Raw genomic sequence first — 19,160 nt, 5'->3', positions numbered from 1 at the left:
TTTTCTGCCCCACGTTTAAAGAGGCCTTCATGCTGGTTAACTACCTTGGTGGTTGTAGAAAAGTGATATGAATTACAGTACAGCTCTCTCAGTCTAAGTAAGAAGCAGAAAAAAGAGGGTGTGGCAAAATAAAAAATACTGGGAATGTAGTTATGGCAATGAGTGCTGTCATATTTTACCACCAAAATAAGACTGCCAGTACAACCACTATAAACATGTTCCAAGCTTATACAATTAGATAGGAACAGAAACAGAAACACTGGATCCCTGTTACCTGCCCACCCCCAGCGAGGGCAGCTCTGCACCCGGGGGGGGTCTCTCCTCCCCCCAGGTAAGGGGATCGGTGGCGGGCCAGGCGCTCTCCAGCCCCGGAGCGGGAGGAGGAGCCGTCGCCAGGGCAGGGAGCTGGTAAACTGAGCCGGGCGCTGCCTTAGCAACGGGCTCGGGCCGAGCCTCCCCGGTGCGAGCGGCGGGGCCGGGGCTGCCCTGGCCTCCGGGCCCCGCGTTGGGCACAGGCGGGGATGGCGGCGGGCGGAGCCCCCAGCAGCCCTGAGCCCTCCATGTACAGACACAGACCCGCCTCCGAGCGGACTCAGGTAACGGCCCCTGAGACCCTGGCAGGGCCTGACACCCCCCCCAGGAGGGCCCTCCCCCCCCTCAGAGACCGACCCCCCCCCCGGCATGGCCCGACCCCCCTCAGAGACCGACTCCCCCCCCCGGCATGGCCCGACCCCCCTCAGAGACCGATTCCCCCCCGGCATGGCCCGACCCCCCTCAGAGACCGATTCCCCCCCGGCATGGCCCGACCCCCCTCAGAGACCGACCCCCCCCCGGCATGGCCCGACCCCCCTCAGAGACCGATTCCCCCCCGGCATGGCCCCCCCTCAGAGACCGATTCCCCCCCGGCATGGCCCGACCCCCCTCAGAGACCGATTCCCCCCCCCGGCATGGCCCGACCCCCCTCAGAGACCGACCCCCCCCCCCGGCATGGCCCGACCCCCCTCAGAGACCGACTCCCCCCCCCGGCATGGCCCGACCCCCCTCAGAGACCGACTCCCCCCCCCGGCATGGCCCGACCCCCCTCAGAGACCGACTCCCCCCCCCGGCATGGCCCGACCCCCCTCAGAGACCGACTCCCCCCCCCGGCATGGCCCGACCCCCCTCAGAGACCGACTCCCCCCCCCGGCATGGCCCGACCCCCCTCAGAGACCGATTCCCCCCCCCGGCATGGCCCGACCCCCCTCAGAGACCGATTCCCCCCCCCGGCATGGCCCCCCCTCAGAGACCGATTCCCCCCCGGCATGGCCCGACCCCCCTCAGAGACCGATTCCCCCCCGGCATGGCCCGACCCCCCTCAGAGACCGATTCCCCCCCCCTCAGAGACCGACCCCCCCAGCAGGGCCCTCCCCCCCTCAGAGACCGATTCCCCCCCGGCATGGCCCGACCCCCCTCAGAGACCGACCCCCCCAGCAGGGCCCTCCCCCCCTCAGAGACCGATTCCCCCCCGGCATGGCCCGACCCCCCTCAGAGACCGACCCCCCCAGCAGGGCCCTCCCCCCCTCAGAGACCGATTCCCCCCCCCCCGGCATGGCCCCCCCTCAGAGACCGACCCCCCCAGCAGGGCCCTCCCCCCCTCAGAGACCGATTCCCCCCCCCCCGGCATGGCCCGACCCCCCTCAGAGACCGACCCCCCCAGCAGGGCCCTCCCCCCCTCAGAGACCGATTCCCCCCCGGCATGGCCCGACCCCCCTCAGAGACCGACCCCCCCAGCAGGGCCCTCCCCCCCTCAGAGACCGATTCCCCCCCGGCATGGCCCGACCCCCCTCAGAGACCGACCCCCCCAGCAGGGCCCTCCCCCCCTCAGAGACCGATTCCCCCCCCCCGGCATGGCCCCCCCTCAGAGACCGACCCCCCCAGCAGGGCCCTCCCCCCCTCAGAGACCGATTCCCCCCCGGCATGGCCCGACCCCCCTCAGAGACCGACCCCCCCAGCAGGGCCCTCCCCCCCTCAGAGACCGACCCCCCCAGCAGGGCCCTCCCCCCCTCAGAGACCGACCCCCCCAGCAGGGCCCTCCCCCCCCTCAGAGACCGATTCCCCCCCGGCATGGCCCGACCCCCCTCAGAGACCGACCCCCCCAGCAGGGCCCTCCCCCCCTCAGAGACCGATTCCCCCCCCCGGCATGGCCCCCCCTCAGAGACCGACCCTCCCAGCAGGGCCCTCCCCCCCTCAGACTCCCCCAGCAGGACCCTTCCCCCCCCCCAGACCGACTCCCCCTCCCCCCCGCCAGCAGGGCCCTCCCCCTCAGAGACCGACACCCCCCCCCCCGCCCGGCATGGCCCTCCCCCCCTCAGAGACCGACCATCTGAGACAGACCCCTCCCCAGGAGGGCCCTCCGAGACCTACCCCCTCTGCCCAGCAAGGCCGTCTCCCCTTAGAGACCAACTCCCCCAGTAGGGCCCCCCTCCTTGAGAGACTGACCCCCCCCCCCCAACAGAGCCCTCCCCTGCCTTCAGAGATCAACCCACTAACCTGCCCTCAAAGACCAACCTCCTCCCCCAGGTCCCTCCCCCACCCTCAAAAACTGATTCCCCCACCCTCGCAGGGCCCTCCGCACCCAGAAACCCCCCTCCCTCGCCCTCCAATACTTACCCCCCACAGGGCCTTCTTCCCTCAAGACTCCCCCCACCAAGAGACCAACACTTCCCAGATGCCACTGTGGCCTTAGAGACCCCCCTTCTGCAGGCCCCCTCCACAGAGACACCTCCCCCAACCACACCCCTGTGCCACCTCCACCCTCAGAGACACCCCTCCACCTGTGATCCAGTGGCTTGAAGTTGAAGCTAGACAAATTCAGACTAGAAACATGGTGTAGATTTTTAACAGAGTAATAAAACATTGGAACAATTTACCAAGGGTCATGGTGGAGTCTCCATCACTGACCATTACAAAATCAAGATGGGATGTTTTTCTAAAATATCTGCTCTTGGGATTTTGGGGCGGGGGGGGGGGTGCGGATTTCTATGGCCTGTGATATACAGGAAGTCAAACAAGATGATCACAATGGTCCCTTCTGGGCTAGGAATCTATGAATCACAAAGAGAGAGAGAGAGACACACACACACACACACACACCCCAGCAGCCTATTTATTGTGCCTGGACACCCCACCCCATTCAGAGCTCCCGCAGGGAGCCTCTTTACCCCACTTGGAGAGACCCCCCCATCCTATCCAGAAAGACACCCCTGTACACACACTCCCTCTCAGACATGCCCCTCTTGGACCTTCCTGTGAACCCCACTTCTGTGCCCCTGTAGTATCCACTGCAGACAGGACCCCCCTTTCCACCACCATCTGACACTCCCTCTACCTCCTAAATCCCCTCTATGGCAGACCCTAATTCCCTCTCCAGATAGTCCTTCCCAGACAGAGCCTTCCAGCCCTAGACAGTCCACACCTAGCCACCCACCTAGCCATTCTCTGGAGCAGGGGTAGGCAACCTATGGCACACATGCCGAAGGCGGCACATGAGCTGATTCTCAGTGGCACTCACACTGCCCGGTCCTGGCCACTGGGCTGAGGGGCTCTGCATTTTAATTTAATTTTAAATGAAGCTTCTTAAACATTTTAAAAACCTTATTTACTTTACATACAAGAGTTTAGTTCTATATTATAGACTTATAGAAAGAGACCTTCTAAAAACGTTAAAATGTATGACTGGCACGTGAAACCTTAAATCAGAGTGAATAAATGAAGACTCGGCACAGCACTTCTGAAAGGTTGCCGACCCCTGCTCTGGAGTATCTGAATGGAATTAGCTTTTGCAGCCTATATCTTTTTTTGGCACAAATAGATACACAGAGCTTCTATATCCAGAACATTATGTACATAGTCCCCTTTCTTACCAAAGCACTGGTAATCTGAAGCTACTGCTGTGGGACCAAATTGATTTAATCACTGTTGCATGTATGGTTTAATATTCATGTCCCTCATCCTCAATCCTGTCTCTGTTTCTAAAGATTAACAATTTCTCACCCTAATTTTTTCCCCTTCAGGACATTTCCCATTTGTTGACTAGCGTCTTTAAGAGCACGTATACTGCAGATGTTATCGGGATGGACACTGGAACAAATCTGATCAAGTCCCGTGGAGGAGACAATCTCTATCATGAGAAGTTTGTGGAGGAGCTGCAAAAGGTAAAGCAAATAAACAAAAAACAGATTAGAGGCAATTTTCAGAGCTGTTCTGAGATTTAGCAAAATGTTTGTCAATGTTAATTCAGACCTCCCAGGAATTTTTTTTCACAATGGTTTCCTAGAATCGCAAAGACATTTTCATGAGCAATTTGAATGTTAGTGGCAAACATCCTTCTTGAGACCAAATTTGCTCACAGAGCTCTCATCTCAATATGTATTAGCCACCTGATGCTCCTAACTGTTGTTCTGGGAGTTTTTTCAGATGTGAAGTAAAAAACAATTATCTTTAAAGTTCCTAAAGCACAACCTGCTTTTACCCTATTTTCTCCCTGCAGTTTCAAGTGGATGCGATAGTCTTCTTACTGGCCTTCAATAAATTGTTGTGCAGTATTGCTGTGTGCTCTTAAGGAGCTGCTGAATGGAGTGAAGTGATCCTTATATAACCATTTCCTACCTCACTGGTGGGTTGTGATACATAATTCATTAATGTTTGCAAAGCGCTTTTGAGACAAAAATGATGAAAAAAGCTATAGAAGTGCAAAGTATTTTTTTAATCATATTGCTTCAGTAGGTGATGAACAAGGATAGGAGACAAGATCACTCTTAAAACGAACAGATATTCTGATTTTGGCAACAGATCTTAATTTTGTAGGCACCATCTATTTCTTTGTACTATTCACAGACTCGTATATGACTTGTGCCTCCCCATATTGAGGGGGCACAAATCTAAATGGAAAGACACATGAGTGCACCATGTGTCTCCCCTGCTCAGTGCTTCCCCTACCCCCCCCACCCCCGCCAGCTCTGTGCCCAGCCAGCGGCCTCTGCACTCTCCCCGCCTCACCAACGTTACCTGCACGGGGGGCTCTGTCCGTCTTCTGAAGTGCCTACTCCCCCTCCCGGGCACATTTGGCCGCTGTCCCTGGCAGCCGGCCCCAGGCGGGGAGCGGGACAGAGCCATTTCTCACGCAGCTGAAGCTGGCTACTGAGGGTCGCTGACTCTGTGCAGTGCAGCAGCTGCCTGAGAAAGCCTGTCTGGGGACATGGTGGTGGCAGTGGGCTGCCCTCCACCTGGACCCAGCTGCAGGGGAGAGGGGCTGAGTGAGCCAGAAATGTGCCTGGGGGGAGAGGGGATTCTGGCTCACTCTGCCCCTGTCCCCAGCAGCTGGGCCCGGCTGGGGGGCAGCCTGCCACCCCCTCCCCCCAGCCAGGCTCTCTCAGGCATCTACTGTGCCGCACAGAGCAGAGACCCTGAGCGGCTGGCATGAGAAGTGGCTGGTTCCGCCCCTTCTGCTCCCTGCCCAGGCCCAGCTACCAGGGTCAGAGGCTGAGCGTGCCAGGGGACAGGGCAGCGGGAGAAGGATAGAGCCCCTCTCCTTCCCCACGGTGGCAGCCCACGCAGAAATCTGGAGTGGCACTTGACCCTGCATATCCCCCAACGCATCGCCTATGCACAGACTGCAAGACAGACAAGCATGAACTTCAGATTCTATATTTTTCTCCTTAATTGAGTTTCTTCAGAAGGTACCGATGCAGTCTGCTTTTTCTTGACAATATCTGAGTAGTATGATTGAATGATCTCTCCTCAAACATTGACATATTGTCTTTTAAAATAAGATGCTTCCCAAAAGAAGAAGTTAGCATTAAGATAAACCATGCTATAAGAAAATTATTTTGATTTTCTTTTAAAGTGGATGGTGCTCTATCCATCTGAAGAACTGGTACAATATGTGCTGCATATTCAGTGCAAATCAGAGCTTTACAAAATCCACTTTCCAGCTTGCTATTGGAGAACAGAAAACTTACAAGTTAGAGGTGGGTGAAACTGAGCCATCAACTCAGTTTCAATAGCAGATTTTAAGCTTTCAGGTTTTGAAGGGTTTTTAAAAGTTGTTTTTAGTCCTACATCTGAACAGATGTGCAGTCTTTCTGAGTCTGCAGACAGGTAATCTTAGAACTTCTCTTGTTGGAGTAGCTGTGGAATGAAATCAACAAGACTTTGGTCATTTTCACAGCTGATATTGAAAACCAGTAGAAAAAAAATTGATGATAAATGCAATTTTGTTGAAACTGAATTTTTCTCAGATCCAGAATGGAATTGTGGCATCAGGGAAGAGGGACAGAGAGAGAGACAAGAAGTCAATAGCCTGCTGTTTAGGACACTCATCTGGGATGTGGGAGACTTGGTTCAAATCCCTGCTCTGAATCAGTGAATTAAAAAGCTTTCTAGTAACTAGGGGAGAGAGAACACTTTAAATTTAATCATATACCTGATATAGTAGCTGGAACACAAGCCGGGTCCAAGCATAGCACCTTTCTTCTTTCCAGTAGCGGGGGCTGAAGGTCAGACTTCTCAGTAGGGTATTGCCCCTGGAATTCATTGGTAATTCCTTTCATCGTATCTGCCTCTGGTTATAAAGTTTAGTGATCTGACTGGTAGGCATCTGGTAAATGTTTCAAGCCCCACCACAAGTTAATTGTTAGAAAATAATGCATTCTATTCTGAGAGTTTATTCTTGTAAAGCAAAAACATTCTAGCAAGCCTTCAGAAAGAAATAGAAAACATTAATTTTTCTATTACCTGTACTGACATTATTAATAATTTGTGATAGCTAAAAATATATTTATTTATTTACATTCACCAATCTACATGCCAGATTCATACTGAATATAACCATCGACTGACAGAAGTTGACATGGTAGAAAAGCACATCATTCAGGCAAGAGCTCGAGCAACAGCAGCAGAAGAAAGGGCTCTGAACATGTTGAAGGTAGATGTTGGGGAGGACTTCCACAACATTGGATTGCCACCAGGTGAGGTTTCTGGGAATGTTACCTATCCCAGTACACATTTATGGGATCTGGAGCCAAATTCAATGCTCATTTATGTTAATGGAAAGACTCCCATTGACTTCAGTGAACTTTTGATCATGGCCTTTATGAATGCCAGGGTTTAATACCACTTATAGTAAAAGAGCAGCTTTGAGAAACTGCGAGGAGAGAATCAAAAAGAAAAAAATTAACCTTACATAATAAGAAACTAATTGGGCAGGTCATTTTCAATGCCTGAAACCTGCCATTAATGGTTCTATACCTTAACTTTATTGCAAGCATATATAAACAGATGTACAAAAATCATTAATACAAATGTCTTCACAATTGCCCTGTTGATAAGTGTTATTACAGGCAGGGAAACTGACACAGAGATTCACCCAGAGCCACAAATCAGAACTGAATGTAGAGCTCTGGGGTTGTTTGATTCAAGTTCTGTGCTCAGTTTACAGACCACATTTCTCTCCAGAATACTTCATTGTAGTGATGTGAAGGAGAGACAACAGAAATGTGGACTGACCATTGTTAGTGTATCTTAAAACACCAATCTTTTGTTTGTTTTTGTTTTTTTTAATATTGTAGTGAAGTCCTCCTTCAGATGGTGTGTGGATAATGACCTTCTCAAAAAACATAATTTAATCTGCCCTGAAGATTACATCACTGATAGAATACCCATTACCAAAGCACCTAAAGGTAACTTTTAAAGCAGAGACTAATATGGATTTCTGATAATGCTCTCTAGGACATGAAGAATTAGACGTGGATAGCCTGTGCATAATGTTCTGTACTTCTGCCTAATGAGCAGAAACACGAAGGGCTTTACCATATGAACACTTAGTTCGTGGCAAGCTGGGATGTATATCTACTGTGCTGCAACCTGCTGTGCACTAAGTGTCCATGTAGAACATATTGCTGTGCACTAATAGTTCTCTAGTGCACTTTAATGTACCCTGCTTTGAAATGGGAATAGCTTAAAGAGGACGATGGAACGTTTAGTCTATGGCAACCAGGTCCACGTAGACGTTTTGTGTGCTGCAGGCTAGTGTGAGGTAGATTTGCACCCAGCTTGTTGTGAACTAAGTGTTTATATAGACAAGCCCTAACATTTAAAGTACTAAGAATTAGCTTAAAGGACACAGTCAAAATATTACATTTGTAATATATTACAAAAATTCTCCTTTCTGTGTAACTAATACATTATTAAAACTGCAATTTGTTTTAAATATCAAATTTACTTTTCATAACCAGTGCTGTTTGTTTAGTTTTTTCAGCTCTCTCACTTTAGACAGTGAATCTGTGGTGGTCAGTTTCACCCTGTGGTTCTTCTGCACTAGCTAATGCAGCAGAATTTATGTGATAAACAGAGCAGAGAAATAAATAAATTATTTACATGAAAACACTTTTTATTTTAAAAATGTGTTCTGATTAATCTCTGTGCCTTTGTTTTAGAGCTGATCAAAAATTTTCTAACAATGTTTTTCCATCTAAAATGCTGATTTGATTACATTGAAATGTGTTATGGGAACATATTAATTTTGTCTGAAATTTTTATGGGAAAGTATCACAACTTTTTTGATAATGTCAAAATATTTAGTTTTTACTTTATCAAAACTTTTTTTCAATAAGTTGAAATGTTCCACTTTGATTTTATCATTTTGACATATATAAACAAAACATTTCAATACATTTCATTTTGCAAAAAAATGCGTGGTTTCGACTTTTTGTCCAAATTAGGGATGATATGAAATTTCAGATCTTGGAATTTCATCAGTATGAGAATTCCATTTTTTTATCAACTCTGTTTAGCCATTTGTAAAGTAGAGATAGTAACTTATCTACCTCAGAGGGGAGTTATAAGGCTTAATTAACTGTTTTTAAAGCACTTTGAGATCCTCAAATAAAAGATGTTAAAGAAGTTAAATGCAGTGTTGTTGTAACTGTATTGGTCCCAGGGTATTAGAGAGACAAGATAGGTGAGGTTATTTATTTATTTATTTATTTGTTATATTTTGATCATTGTAAGTTTGTCCTAAATGTTATCAGTATGATTTATGATTGAAACAGATTAACCTACTTGAACAAAATAAACTGTAAATATGGGTGAAACACTAGAGCAGTTAAATATTTAGTTGTTTTGCTAACTCCAAGACCAGTCTTGTATTATTAATAATTAGGGCTGTCAAGCAATTAAAAAATTAATCACGATTAGTAGCGCGATTAATCGCACTGTTAAACAATAATTGAATACCATTTATTTAAATATTTCTGGATGTTTTCTACATTTTCAAATATATTGATTTCAATTACAACACAGAAACCAAGTGTACAGTGCTCACTTTATATTTATTTTTGATTACAAGTATTTGAAATATAAAAAAAAAGAAATAGTATTCAATTCACCTAATACAAGTACTGTAGTCCAATCTCATTATCATGAAAGTTGAACTTACAAATGTAGAATTATGTACAAAAAAACTGCATTCAAAAATAAAATAATGTAAAATTTTAGAGCCTGCAAGTCCACTCAGTCCTACTTCTTGTTCAGCCAATCGCTTCTGACAAACAAGTTTGTTTACATTTGCAGGAGATATAATGCTGCCCGCTTCTTGTTTACATTGTCACCTGAGAGTGAGAACAGGCGTTCTTGTGGCACTGTTGTAGCAGGGGTAACAAGATATTTACGTGCCAGTTGCACTAAAGATTCATATGTCCCTTCATGCTTCAACCACCATTCGAGGGGATATGCATCCATGCTGATGACGGGTTCTGCTCGATAACAATCCAAAGCAGTGCGGACCCACGCATGCTCATTTTCATTAAGTAAGTCAGATGCCACCAACAGAAAGTTGATTTTCTTTTTTGGTGGTTCGGGTTCTGTAGTTTCCGCATCAGAGTGTTGCTCTTTTAAGACTTCTGAAAGCATGCTGCACACCTTATCCCTCTCAGATTTTGAAAGGCACTTCAGTTTCTTAAACCTTGGGTCGAGTGCTGTGGCTAATCTCACATTGGTACCTTCTTTGTGTTTTGTCAAATCTGCAGTGAAAGTGTTCTTAAAACAAACAACATGTGCTGGGTCATCATCCGAGACTGCTATAACATGAAATATATGGCAGAATGTGGGTAAAACAGAGCAGGGGACATACAATTCTCCCCCAAAAAGTTCAGTCACAAATTTAATTAACGCATTATTTTTTTAACAAGTGTCATCAGCATGGAAGCATGTCCTCTGGAATGGTGGCCGAAGCATGAAGGGGCATATGAATGTTTAGCATATCTGGTGCGTAAATATCTTGCAATGCCGGCTACAAAAATGCTATGCAAATGCCTGTTCTCACTTTCTGGTGATGTAAATAAGAAGCAGGCAGCATTATGTCCCATAAATGTAAACAAACTTGTTTGTCTTAAAGATTGGCTGAACAAGAAGTAGGACTGACTGGACTTGCAGTCTCTAAAGTTTTACATTGTTTTGTTTTTGAGTGCAGTTATGTAACAAAAAACAATCTACATTTGTAAGTTGCACTTTCACTATAAAGAGGTTGCACTACAGTCCTTGTATGAGGTGAATTGAAAAATACTATTTCTTTTGTTTATCATTTTTACAATGAAAATATTTGTAGTAAAAATAATTTACACTTTGATTTCAATTACAACACAGAATAGAATGTATATGAAAATGTAGAAAAACACCCAAAATATTTAAAAAACGATAGAATACCGATTGAAATGTAACAGTTTGATTAAAACTGCGATTAATCGCGATTAATTTTTTCGAGTTAATTGCGTGAGTTAACGTCAATTAATTGACAGCCCTATTAATAATGTTTCTCTGCTTACAGTAAGCTTCTAAAATGAATACTTTTCTCCCTATTGCTCAGAAAATGTCAATACTTTTCTTTGAACTGCAGGAAATAAAGAGCCTGACTATATCAAGGAAACGTTTAGTTTTAAACAACACATTTCTGCAAGTCCAAGGGATCAGAAACATACAGAAATCCCACACTTGAGGAAAACATTAGATAGTCTGCCAGATGTATCTTTATCCACCTTAACGCTGTCTTCAACTCCTGAGCCTAGACATCAGACTAAGAAACCATCAAGTAAGGTATATTTCAGAGACGCACTCTTTTTAGCCTGTCAAACAGTTTAGGACTTATTGCTATCCCTGTAGAAAGAGGCAAGTCCTAGCACTTTGCTATTTTAGTGTAAGTAGCTGCTTTCCATGTTGGAGAAGAGAAAAATACAGTAGTTTGCTGAGGGTGAAATTCTTTATTGATACATAAAGCCTAAGTAATCAGGCATAGGTATTTTATATAACCCCTCCACTCCCCCAAAGCTGCTGTATTTGACACTGAATTTTGCATCACATTCTCTGTTTGTTTCAAAGAAATCTAGTTCCTCTCACAAATCAGCCTGGAAAGATAATATGTACAAAGCGGATAGAGAACAAGACCGCATTTACCTTGCCAGACTTGAGAACCGACACAATTACCTGAAGAATCCACGCTTTTTCCCACCAAATACTCTTAATGGAGGAAAATCTCTTATTTTTCATCAGAAGAAGGTAGATCGAATGATAACAGGAAGAAAAGTGGCATTTGATGTAAGGTACATACCTTGACTCAGACCCTGATCCTGCAGAGAGATTTGCTTTGGAGTTATTCTGGATTTATACCAGTTTAGCCAGAACAGTATTTTCTCCTGTGTATCTTGGTTATAATCATTCAGAAATAATATCTTACGAGGTTTTTGTAATTTTTGTTGTTCATGCCAGTGGATGCAATCAGGACATTCTTAGGCATAGATAAATAACTGACAGTGTAAGAGCTCACTGAATGTTTCTCAAAGTCTCTCCCATTATTTTATTTCAGTGATCCTCAATCTGTTCCTGTATTTCTAGCTATCCCGCCTGCTGTTTTGTTTTCTGAGTATGAAGTTGGTCAGGTTTATGAGGTAAGAGCTTTTTCTTCTACAGAGAATTTATTCTACCTCTGAGAAACTTGATGTCACTCCATGACTTTCATAGCTCCCCCACCCCTACGCAGACTTCCACATAGCTAACTAAACTCTCATGAGCCTCATTTTCTTCTCTTTCAATCATCAGCAGAACTTCCCCCAAGGAGTACCAAGTTGGGACCCTTTTCAACCTCAGGTTGCTTTTGTGTGACATGTCCTTTACTTCAGATGTTGACAGAAATGTTCAGTTTTCCCATCTACAAAATACCTAACTCCTAGGCATGTTGTGAGAATTAATTCACTGCTGTTTGCAGAGTATTATGAATATGAACAGTGGTGCATAAGTGTTATTTGGTATTATATTTTCTTTTTTAAATGAAGATGACTATAGAGCTGCAGAACATGACTTCAGTGTGTCGCCATGTAAGAGTCATCCCTCCATCTACTTCAGCCTTTGCCATTGGACTGGGTAAGTTGCTATACTAGCTCTGAAGATGCAAAATTGTACAAGAACTAATTTGTCTACTTAAATATAATACATTGATTTTTTGTGTGTCCCATCTACAATGCAATCCAGTGGGCGGAACCTTAATCCCATAGAGTCTCATATCACTTTTTAGAGGTTAGAGGTTGTCTTACCTGTCTAGGACAGTCTACATGAAACTCCCAACAGAAGTCTGAGACTCTAGTGGTCTAATTAAACATGAAATGTAGGGAGAGCAGATTAAAACAAAAGAAATGGTATGCATAACACATCTAGACCTGGGCTATGTCTACACTACTGTGGAAAGTCGACCTAAGCTACGCAACTCCAGCTACGTGACTAACGTAGCTGGAGTCTACGTACCTTAGGTCGAGTTACCACATGGTCTACACCGCAGGGGGTTGATGGAAAAAAAATCTCCTGTCGACTTATTTTACTCTTCTAGTTGGGGGTAGAGTACAGGGATCGACTGAAGAGCAATCTGCCGTTGATTTGGCGGGTCTTTGCTAGACCCGCTAAATCGATCGCCAGTGGATCCATCTCAGAGCGTCAATTCCTGCCGTAGTGTAGATCTGCCCTGAGACTGCAAAAACTCATCTAGGTCCTGATTCAGTGCCCATTGAAATCAATGTAAAGAGTCCCTTACTGCCCATTGACTTCAGAGGGAGCCATGAATGTATAAGGACTGCAGGGTCAGGCTCTCTTCTGGTCACACCATTTATGGCAAATGATCTAAGAGAGCACATATTAAGAGCTCACTATGAGCAGCTTTCAGAGGGCAGAATATGGTCATGAAATCACAGAACAACTTTTGTATTTGAAATTTTAAATCACCTGCATTTTCTTTCCTAGGAAAATTTCCAGGAGAGGGTGGAATTGTCGCTCCTGGGATGACCTGCCAGTACACCATTCAGTTTATTCCTGAATATTTAGCTGATTATGAAGATTATATTCTAGTGGAAACGCAAGCACCATACTCTCTCCTAATCCCTATAGAAGCTAGGAGACCACCTCCTGTATTAACATGTAGGTAGAGTCAGGTTATATGCTACAAGCACTCACTAGTTTCTGTTAAGCTTTAGGTCCTTGATTTTTAAAGGGCCTTGACTGTCTCCAACTTTATGGCTCAAAGGATTGTAGAGCAATGTTGCAGGTGCATTTCATACCACTTAGGTGTCTAACTGTCTGATTTACATGCATAATCTGATTAATAGGCATTTAAATGCTATAAAATATTCCCTTAATTATTTGTATCTGCCAAATTGTGCCAACAGTTATTTTCAGGGTGCAGAGTCAGAGATCCAAAAATCAGAAGGCACTTTTCAAGCTCAGATTCTATAAATTTGCTATGTCCTCGATTATTAAACATTAAATATGTAGGGTGCTGTTTACTGCAAAACTCTCCTCTGAAAATATCTAGCCCAGCCTGTAACATCTCAAATCTCAATCTCAACTGGCATAAATCTGCATAGATCCATGGAGTTATGCCTATTTATACCAGCTGAAGATGTGCTGTTTTTGTTAGCCATCAGTGATTTACTTTCCCCCAGCACAAAGCTCTTTTACAAAATCTTCTTTATCGTTATCAAAGTTTGATACAATCCTGAAGTACTTGGAGCTGGAAGCATCATTTAATATGGGAGAGTTATAGCAAGTCACAGCTCAAACTGCTACACCTTTAAAGTAACCATTTAAAGTGTTTAGTATCTTTAGAGTCTTAATAATTCATATTCAGTAAGTCCATGTTTAAAGAGTAATTGATTAAATAACTATTTTTCCTGCGGTTAGCCTTCACTACATGTGTATTTTCCTTTGCTGCATTGTTTGTTGCAGTGCCTCGCATCATCGATTGTGGTTCCTGCCTTGTGGGAGGAGTAAAAATGACAGAATTGGTGTGCAGAAATGAAGGGTCCAGTAATGGAAAGTTCTGTATAATGCCAAAGAAAGTATGGCCACCTCCTAATTTCAGGGTAAGTGATTGGGAGGAACCATTGGACACAGTTTAGGTATCTCAAAGTATAAAGAGCTTGTGGGCCATGACAATCACAGGGTTAGCCTGAGGTCATACATGCTCCTCTGTAAACTTCAAAAAAGGCCCCTTGTATCTGCCACTTGATTGTGACAACAGCACCCTTCCTGCCCTCTGCTCCCCCAAGGTAACCCAGAAAACCGTGAGGATTTTCTTTCAATTAAGCAATAGTATTTACCTTTGAGATTTATTAAAGAAGAAGAATTATATGGAAAGAAAAAAGTTTGTGTCACAGGATGTCACCTATTCTAAATACAGGGCCGGCTCCAGGCACCAGCCGAGCAAGCTGGTGCTTGGGGCGGCAGATTGTTCGAGGCGGCATTCTGCCCAATCCTAGGGCGGCACGGCCGCTTTTTTTTTTTTTTTTGCGCTCCGGCCGCCCTGTAGGGGGCGGCGGCACGGAGAACCAGAGCGCCCTGCAGGGCAGTCCTCTTCCTTCCCTCCCCGCCGACCAGAGCGGAGCCCTCTAGCAGGAGGCGGCGCAGCGGGAGGGGCTGCGTGGCAGCGCCCCTGCTATAGCCCCGGCCACCCCCTTCTCTTTCTCTCTCCCCCCCCCAGCCGGTCCCCCTGCACCTGTGCTCTGGCCGCGCCGCAGGTTGTTTTTTTTTTTTTTTCGCTTGGGGCGGCCAAAAAACCTGTCTAAATAGCTGGCTACAAAAACCCGACATGATCAATTTATTTTGTTTTATTCTTTTCACTTCAAGGCTGTTGCAACTATTGGTTTTGTGGAGCAAGGTCCATTTGGGATCCGACCTGCTGTTTTTGAGCTAGGTCCAGATCAAGCTATGCTATTAGAGGTCAGTAATTAGTGTTTAATATTTTGTACTTTACCAAATATGTGAGCAATATAGGCCATTTTAGAAACCCAGACCAGCAGGGCCATCCCTAGTTATTCTGGGGCCCTATGCATCCCCCCCCCGCCCGTCCCCCTCACGGGGGTGGGGGAAGTGTGGGGCTCCATGCCTCTGTTGGGAGGGGAGGCTGACCCCAGACCTCTGCCGGGGAGGGCGGAGCTGGCTTGGGGGGCAGGGGAGAACTGCCACCCAGCACTCACTGGTGGTGTGGCTGGGGAGTGCAGGCCCAGCCCTGCTGCAGTCCTCAGGAGTGGGGGTGGAGCAGGAGCAGGGGCTTTTGAGGAGGGGGTGGAATGGGGGCAGGGCTGGGGCGGGAAGAGGCGGAGCAGGGGCTGGAGCAGCACGCAGCTGTGCAGGGCACCAGGAATTTTGGTGCCCCAAATTTCTTGGTGCCCTACGCAGCTGCGTACTTTGAGTACGGGTAGGGTTGGCCCTGCAGACCAGTTAGGGGTGTGTCACTGCCTGCCCTGTAGCCTTGGCTGCTTCTGTGCTATGCAGCTTTGGCTCAGAGTCCTGACACCAGCAGCCTGCTTACAGCACAACAATGGCCTCCTCCTGGCTTCCAGCAGCCCGGTTACTCTTTCCAGGGTGACACCCACAGCCCTTCCAGTCCCAAGTCTACCTAAAACCATCTCCTCTGCAATGCGCAGCCCCTTTCACTGTAGCACTAACAAAACCTTATCAAGTCACTGCTCCTTTAAAGAGGCAGTACACAGTACCAACTTGTAAGTTTCGCTGAGGATTTTACTCTTCAGTTTGAAACACTGCACTTTGATGGTTGTGTAATAAAAGAAGATTATTTATTAACAAAGAACAGATCTTTAAGTGATACCAAGTAAGGAATTGAGATAGAAATGGTTACAAATAAACAAAAGTAAAAATACTCTTCTAAGACTAAAACCTAACTCAACAAACTAGAGTCTTCTGTTCAAAGTAGATTTCTCACCACAGTTGTTCTTTCAGCATGGCTGGCCAGTCTTTAGCCAAGGTCCAACAGAGCCCAAGCTCTTGATTTTTTTGTCTCCTCAGGTGAAGTGTGCCAAATTGACTTTCTCTCTCTGCTTATATCCTCAAAGTTTATCTTTGTTTTCGAAGTCAAGAAGCCCTCCTGTATCCACCATGGAGTTGATGGCACACTAATTTTTATAGTCTCCACCACCCTCATGATAGTTAAATGGTTATCTCCCCCACTCGTTAATTTGATGCCTTTGTTTATCTTTTATGTAAATATACTTCTGTAGTCTTTCTCTTTGCTCAGTTTACATTGGAGACACATTCAAGCAGGTGCGACAATATTCCTTTGTCTAGGGCAGGATGATTTAAGTCCTATGTGCCAAACACATTTTAAGAACATATTTCCAGCCCATATTTATAATTTTTCATATATCACCCGTACATACACCATGCCTCTTGGAGGTCTCCCATGCATAGGAAGAATGCACTCACTAAGCCACCCATGAGGAGGCTGTAGTGTACACTCCTTTCCTTCATGTATGTGGACAGTGGTGAGGGGAGTGGTGCCATGGCCCTATCACCTTTTTATGCCTTTGGGGAGGCTTGTACTCCAGGAGGTGCTAATGAGTAGCATTTGAGAGCATAGGGACTGCAATTATGGGTGCTTGTAAGGGGAGAAGACTCCTGTGCCCTTCCAGCTCTGCTCACATATCCAGGGGACAAGCCCAGTCTGACCCTAATCAAGGGATCCTGTCTGAAGCCATAGACAACAACAGTTTGAGATCACAGGAGTATATCCCTTACTGTAATGGAGAGAGTCAAATCCAAGAAAGCACTTTCCTTCACAGATTGCCTTGGGAAGGTAGGGCAGTGTCTCCTCCTCTTTCCTTTTGCAGCATAAATTCCTTTGTTGCATGCCTGCAGATGCTTATGCTCCATTTTGGATGATGGTTGTGCTCTTTTCGAAGAGGGACTCCAATTAATATATAGATCTTGCTGATACTACTGTTTTCTTTGCTGTCCTTTCACATTTTCTCAGATCCAGATTACACAGAGATCTTCTGCAGAGTGCTGATTGGTTGAAGGATGCACTGGGATGGATGAATAACATTGGTAGTGATCTCTGCATTGCTATCCACACTCTTTTGCAGTATATTTAAGACTTGATTCTGCCCTCATTTACATTGGTGGAACACCAGTGAATTCAGAAGACCTACTCTTGATTTAACTCAAAGTAACTGAGAGCAGACTCTGAATATTAGAGACTTTTTATGAAATATGTAAGGTTTTATAATTGATTAATTGATCACTAGAGTTTTTCTGTAATGAACATCTCTGTATAGAAGTCTAAGAATTGTGTGAAATTAGTTATGAGCATTGCTATTTCATTGTGTGTAATCTTCTCTTTTAGGTAGTGTTTTCCCCATCTTCTCCTGAAAACCTGAAGCAAACATTCACTATTGTTTGTGATAATTGCCAGATCAATGACATCACAGTTACAGGTTTGTTTCTAACGTGTTTTGAGATATTTTATAAAGCTGAAAGTACAAGATGATGTAAACATTTTTAAATCAATGGATTAATCAGCATTTGCAAAGCATTTTGAAGATGTTAACGTCTATATATGTTGTTATTGTTACATTATCATACTAAATGAAACATTTGGAATCCCAACTGCATTAGAAACATACCTCTTAACTTGATGTGTGACGCTGGCCTTTAAACTATGTGAGAAAGTTCTATAATGAATCATAGAATCATAGAAGATTAGGGTTGGAAGAGACCTCAGGAGGCATCTAGTCCAATCCCCTGCTCAAAGCAGGACCAACACCAACTAAATCATCCCAGCCAGGGCTTTGTCAAGTTGGGCCTTAAAAACGTTTAAGGATGGAGATTCCATCTCCTCCCTAGGTAACCCATTCCAGTGCTTCACCACCCTCCTAGTGAAATAGCGTTTCCTAATATCCAACCTAGACCTCCCCCACTGCAACTTGAGACCATTGCTCCTTGTTCTGTCATCTGCCACCACTGAGAACCTAGCTCCATCCTCTTTGGAACCCCCCTTCAGGAAGTTGAAGGCTGCTACCAAATCCCCCCTCACTCTTCTCTTCTGCAGACTAAATAACCCCAGTTCCATCAGCCTCTCCTCAGAAGTCATGTTTCCCAGCCCCCTAATCATTTTCGTTGCCCTCCGCTGGACTCTCTCCAATTTGTCCACAACATTTCTGTAGTGGGGGGCCCAAAACTGGATGCAGTACTCCAGATGTGGCCTCACCAGTGCCGAATAGAGGGGGATAATCACTTCGTTCAATCTGCGCAATGCTCCTACTAATGCAGCTCAATATGCCGTTAGCCTTCTTGGCAACAAAGGCACACTGTTGACCCATATCCAGTTTCTTGTCCACTGTAATCCCCAGATCTTTTTCTGCAGAACTGCTGCTTAGCCAGTCGGTCCCCAGCCTGTAGCAGTGCATGGGATTCTTCCTTCCTAAGTGCAGGACTCTGCACTTGTTCTTGTTGAACCTCATCAGATTTCTTTTGGCCCAATCCTCCAATTTGTCTAGGTCACTGTGGACCCTATACCTATCCTCCAGTGTATCTACCTCTCCCCCCATCTTAGTGTCATCTGTGAACTTGCTGAGGGTACAATCCATCCCATCATCCAGATCATTAATGAAGATGTTGAAAAGGACCGACCCCTGGGGCACTCCCCTTGATACTGGCTTCCAACTAGACATCGAGCCATTGATCACTACCCGTTGAGCCCGACGATCTAACCAGCTTTCTATCCACCTTATAGTCCTTTCATCCAATCCATACTTCTTTAACTTGCTGGCAAGAATACTGTGGGAGACCATATC

General features: G+C 45.9%; 1 protein-coding gene across 1 annotated transcript in view; it reads left to right on the top strand.

Moving 5' to 3' along the window:
- Positions 1-468: 468 nt before the first annotated feature.
- The window catches only part of DLEC1 (DLEC1 cilia and flagella associated protein), a 59,048-nt gene continuing 40,356 nt past the window's right edge, over positions 469-19,160 (top strand). The window contains exons 1-12 of the mRNA XM_054016586.1: positions 469-596; positions 4,053-4,193; positions 6,851-7,007; positions 7,608-7,718; positions 10,931-11,127; positions 11,410-11,630; positions 11,894-11,975; positions 12,360-12,447; positions 13,315-13,488; positions 14,296-14,432; positions 15,196-15,288; positions 17,711-17,801. Coding sequence (XP_053872561.1) covers positions 522-596; positions 4,053-4,193; positions 6,851-7,007; positions 7,608-7,718; positions 10,931-11,127; positions 11,410-11,630; positions 11,894-11,975; positions 12,360-12,447; positions 13,315-13,488; positions 14,296-14,432; positions 15,196-15,288; positions 17,711-17,801 — 1,567 coding nt within the window. The 5' untranslated portion in view covers positions 469-521. The remainder of the gene's footprint in view (positions 597-4,052; positions 4,194-6,850; positions 7,008-7,607; positions 7,719-10,930; positions 11,128-11,409; positions 11,631-11,893; positions 11,976-12,359; positions 12,448-13,314; positions 13,489-14,295; positions 14,433-15,195; positions 15,289-17,710; positions 17,802-19,160) is intronic.

Source organism: Malaclemys terrapin, chromosome 2, assembly GCF_027887155.1.
Source record: "Malaclemys terrapin pileata isolate rMalTer1 chromosome 2, rMalTer1.hap1, whole genome shotgun sequence".
Taxonomy (NCBI): Eukaryota; Metazoa; Chordata; order Testudines; family Emydidae; genus Malaclemys; species Malaclemys terrapin.
Note: the sequence above shows the minus strand (reverse complement) of the source record. Positions and strands in the feature narration are given on the sequence as shown.